This window comes from Panulirus ornatus, chromosome 6 (genome assembly GCF_036320965.1).
Source record: "Panulirus ornatus isolate Po-2019 chromosome 6, ASM3632096v1, whole genome shotgun sequence".
Taxonomy (NCBI): Eukaryota; Metazoa; Arthropoda; class Malacostraca; order Decapoda; family Palinuridae; genus Panulirus; species Panulirus ornatus.
The window spans coordinates 8,464,995-8,470,244 of NC_092229.1; the positions used below are offsets into that span (position 1 = coordinate 8,464,995).

Consider the following 5,250-nt stretch of genomic DNA (forward strand, 5'->3'; position numbering starts at 1 on the left):
TTAACTTTAAGGTCTTGAGAACCTGTATCAATATTCGTCTACGAGGGCACTCCAACCGAACGCCTTCTTATATATCCCTCCTCCCTTTTGATCGTGCTTCCAGGAGCCCAGTTGTGTCCAGCCACGACGCCACCCCCGAGTCCAACAGTGACCATTGACACTGCCAACACACTCAGGTGTTCGCACCAGGACCTGCGACCTGCTGAGGATTGGATATTCTCTCTCTACTGCGACGACTACGTCCTTTGTGATAGCGCCGGCAAGTTCCAGGTAAGGCGACCGTGACTATACTGTGTGAGGTGGCAAATGAAAGTCGTGGGAAGGGGTCAAGGGCTAGCTAAACCCAGGTTTCGAAGCTCCCATCTACCAAATGTGTTTATCAGCCGTATCGTATATCCCCCCTCCTCCAGATCCATAAATGCTACATACAAATCCATGTGTATTTACAGGTGTAATAGTGTATATGTGTATTGCAGTTAGGTCACAGTGGTGCACGTGATCTAGTGTTTGCTGAGAGAACAACGAGAGAAATGAAATAAGATAGGTTCACAAGTGCCCTTTCGTGCAATCATCACATCGCCAGGGCAGATGTAATCATGACGCGAAAGTAAACTCAGGAATTTATAGTGTTTGATTTTTCTCATGGTTATCAACAAATATATATATATATATATATATATATATATATATATATATATATATATATATATATATATATATATATATATATATATATATATATATATGAACTTTCTTATCCACCTGCTCCCTCCTCCTCCACAGCAAGTCCAAGTCTTGTGCAGCAACTTCTACCAGTGCAGGACCCGTCCTGATGGGTCCTGGACCTCAGAGCTCCGCCACTGCCTTGGAGACTTTAAGTACAGTTACGAAGAGGACAGATGTCTCCCTATCCCGTCAGGTGAGTGAACCGTCAGGCGAGTGACTGAACCGTCAGGCAAGTGACTGAACCGTCAGGCAAGTGACTGAACCGTAAGGCGAGTGACTGAGCCGTCAGGCGAGTGACTGAAGCGTCAGGCGAGTGACTGAGCCGTCAGGCAAGTGACTGAACCGTCAGGTGAGTGACTGAGCCGTCAGGCAAGTGACTGAACCGTCAGGTGAGTGACTGAGCCGTCAGGTGAGTGACTGAGCCGTCAGGCAAGTGACTGAACCGTCAGGTGAGTGACTGAACCGTCAGGTGAGTGACTGAACCGTCAGGTGAGTGACTGAACCGTCAGATGAATTATTTTATTAAGACTTTCCTAGAAATACCGAAGGTGGAGATAAAGGACGTGTTTCACATGGGGGAGGTTAGGGAAGAGATGAGCTAAGATCACTGGCCAAGGAGCTGAGATCACTGGCCAAGGAGTTGAGATCACTGGCCAAAGGTATGTGAGCTAAGTTCAATGGCCAAGGAGCTGAGATCACTGGCCAAAGGCATGTGAGCTAAGATCACTGGCCAAAGGTATGTGAGCTAAGATAACTGGCCAAGGAGCTAAGATCACAGGCCAAGGAGCTGAGATCACTGGCCAAAGGTATGTGAGCTAAGATCACTGGCCAAGGAGTTGAGATCACTGGCCAAAGGTATGTGAGCTAAGATCACTGGCCAAGGAGTTGAGATCACTGGCCAAGGAGCTGAGATCACTGGCCAAAGGTATGTGAGCTAAGATCACTGGCCAAGGAGTTGAGATCACTGGCCAAAGGTATGTGAGCTAAGATCAATGGCCAAGGAGTTGAGATCACTGGCCAAAGGTATGTGAGCTAAGATCACTGGCCGAGGAGTTGAGATCACTGGCCAAAGGTATGTGAGCTAAGATCACTGGCCAAGGAGCTGAGATCACTGGCCAAGAAGCTGAGATCACTGGCCAAAGGTATGTGAGCTAAGATCAATGGCCAAGGAGTTGAGATCACTGGCCAAAGGTATGTGAGCTAAGATCACTGGCCAAGGAGCTGAGATCACTGGCCAAAGGCATGTGAGCTAAGATCACTGGCCAAGGAGCTGAGATCACTGGCCAAGAAGCTGAGATCACTGGCCAAAGGTATGTGAGCTAAGTTCAATGGCCAAGGAGCTGAGATCACTGGCCAAAGGTATGTGAGCTTAGATCACTGGCCAAGGAGCTGAGATCACTAGCCAAAGGTATGTGAGCTAAGATCAATGGCCAAGGAGCTGAGATCACTGGCCAAAGGTATGTGAGCTAAGATCAATGGCCAAGGGTATGCGCACTTCGGCTTCATCAAAACCATATTATTATAGGTTCTCCTCCTCCTCACCTCTGTACCCATCAAAGACATTACGAGGTGATGACCAACCCATCTCCCTTTTCCTCTTTTCCTTCTCTTCTATTCTTTCCCCTCCCCTCCCGTACTACCCTATGAAGTGACACCCACCCACCCACCCACCCCTCTTCCCCTTTTCTTTCTTTCCCCTCACCCCCCCCACCCACCCAACACCGTCGTACAAGCTACAGCTCAGAATGAGAGAGAGAGAGAGAGAGAGAGAGAGAGAGAGAGAGAGAGAGAGAGAGAGAGAGAGAGAGAGAGAGAGAGAGAGAGAGAGAGAGAATTAAAGCAACAGTTCTGTTAAAAAAAAGCATATATATATATATATATATATATATATATATATATATATATATATATATATATATATAAAGGATCATTAGAAGGATGTGAGAGATGAGCTCTTACATTAACATGCCCCAGAGCGATGCAATGACCCCAGCGGGTCCACAAACCAACCCTAACGACCTGACTGACTAACGAGGCATCCAGCAATTAACAACACATGTCTCTTCTTTTTTTTTTCAGAGGAGGAACAGTGCTAGGAGGAGGGAGGACCAACTTACAACCGAGAGACCTAACGATGGAGACACACAACCCTACCCCACCTTGTCTGAGGCCATGGTTTTGAAATCCCACGTGTCCAGAGGCGAGCCACATGATGCTATACACCTGGCACGAGGCGAGCCTCATGGTGCTATACACCTGGCAAGAGGCGAGCCTCATGGTGCTATACACCTGGCAAGAGGCAAGCCACATGGTGCTACACACCTGGCAAGAGGCTAGCCACATGGTGCTATACACCTGGCAAGAGGCGAGCCACATGGTGCTACACACCTGGCAAGAGGTGAGCCACATGGTGCTACACACCTGGCAAGAGGTGAGCCACATGATGCTACACACCTGGCAAGAGGCGAGCCACATGATGCTACACACCTGGCAAGAGGCAAGCCACATGGTGCTACACACCTGGCACGAGGCGAGCCTCATGGTGCTACACACCTGGCAAGAGGCGAGCCTCATGGTGCTACACACCTGGCAAGAAGCGAGCCACATGTTGGTGAAGGCATCATAATGGCCACGTGGGATGGTACAAAAAAAATCTGAAGGAAACACGACTTGTTCACATGTTTTGCCTCTTTTATCTTTCAGTTATTGAGATAATGACAAACACCTGTCCTGAACACTGACCAAAACACCTGTCCTGAACACCTGTCAAAAACACCTGTCCTGAACACTGACCAAAACACACCTGTCCTGAACACTGACCAAAAACACCTGTCCTGAACACCTGTCAAAAACACCTGTCATAAACACCTGTCAACGTTCTACCATAATCATCCGTATCATACTAATAGGCTAAGCACTTCTTCCTTTTTTGTGGTTGTTTTCGACTTGGAAAAAAAAAGGAGGAAAAACTCTCCAGTAACATAATAATCGTGTATGTGTGTGTGTGCGAGAGCAAGACAATGAGAGGGAAAAAACAGAGTGACAGAGCAACAGAGGTGTCATCTTGGATATATATATATATATATATTCGTATGAGTCCACAGGGAAAATGAAACACGAAAAGTTCCCAAGTGCACTTTCGTGTAATAATCACATCATCAGGGGAGACACAAGAGAGGAATATAACAGTCAGTTGATATACATCGAAGAGACTCATACGAATATGTTGATCACGCGCAAAATTGTGATCCTTTCCAACATATATATATATATATATATATATATATATATATATATATATATATATATCCATTTGCTTTGTTTACAGGGAGACTGTTTGCCCTATGTGATCTGTCTGCCCCATGATGATGATGATGGTGTCTTGCGTACAACACGCATCTCTGTATCAATGTCTATTATTTAATTTATTCAATTATTGCTTATCGACTCAGTTACCCTGGAGGGGTGTGTGTGTGTGTGTGTGTGTGTGTGTGTGTGTGTGTGTGCACACATGGCGTAACCCGACACCCTCCACCCCCCCAAAAAAAAATTTCCATACGTGTTGCTGTTACATTTTTTTTGTTATTGTTGTTGCTGTTGTTGTCCGTCGTGTTTTGTTTTTTGTTACATTCTAGAAACATAAAAAAAGAAAAAAAATAGATAATAAAACTGCCAAATTCTTAGATATGTGATTAATATCCTTTACCGCGAATGTATCTTATTGGCGCGTCTTGTGTCGACGTGGTTTACGTGGTGTACATTTTCTTTTCCTCCAAAGCGGATCTGGCATAGAAAATGTGTCTTCACTAGTACCAAAAAAAAAAAAAAGGGAAGACTGGAAATAGAAAATGGATGCCGATCTGCCGACGTAAATGGACCAATAGACTGCGCCATGTCTTTCTTACCTCCTGAAGTGTGTACAATTCTTGACGATTTATCGTTGATTTCTGGAGACTATGTCTAATGTTTGTTATGATGGTGTCTTCATTTATCTATCTTCTTTAAAAATAAGCCTTATAGTAATGTTTCCTATGATATATATATATATATATATATATATATATATATATATATATATATATATATATATATATATATATATATATATATTTCCTCTACTGATGTGAAAGTTTTACTGAAGCTTTCCAAAGTACTTCCACACCACTTCTGTTTACAATACAATTCCTGGCTTATCAAGTCTATAGGAATGAGATCATTAGAATCTGACAGACTAAATGTCTACTTTGTTGAGGCAACATCACCAGCAGGACTGAAAACTAAAAGCAACACTGGGAAAACTTGCCTCGGACGCAATGAGTCTTCGACCACCCGCGCAAGACATTTTGTCTACGCAGGTCAGCCTGAGAGAGAGAGAGAGAGAGAGAGAGAGAGAGAGAGAGAGAGAGAGAGAGAGAGAGAGAGAGAGAGAGAGAGAGAGAGAGAGAGAGAGAATGAGATCCATTTTGCTTTATATAGCAATCGACACGACACGGGCAAGACATACATGCCCCCTCATCCCCCTTC

The 5,250-nt window shown here is 44.6% G+C and overlaps 1 protein-coding gene across 1 annotated transcript in view; it reads left to right on the plus strand.

Moving 5' to 3' along the window:
- The window catches only part of LOC139749046 (uncharacterized), a 30,329-nt gene extending 25,920 nt beyond the window's left edge, over positions 1-4,409 (plus strand). The window contains exons 5-7 of the mRNA XM_071662463.1: positions 104-270; positions 784-919; positions 2,806-4,409. Of these exons, the coding sequence (XP_071518564.1) occupies positions 104-270; positions 784-919; positions 2,806-2,822 (320 nt within the window). The 3' untranslated portion in view covers positions 2,823-4,409. The remainder of the gene's footprint in view (positions 1-103; positions 271-783; positions 920-2,805) is intronic.
- Positions 4,410-5,250: the final 841 nt, after the last annotated feature.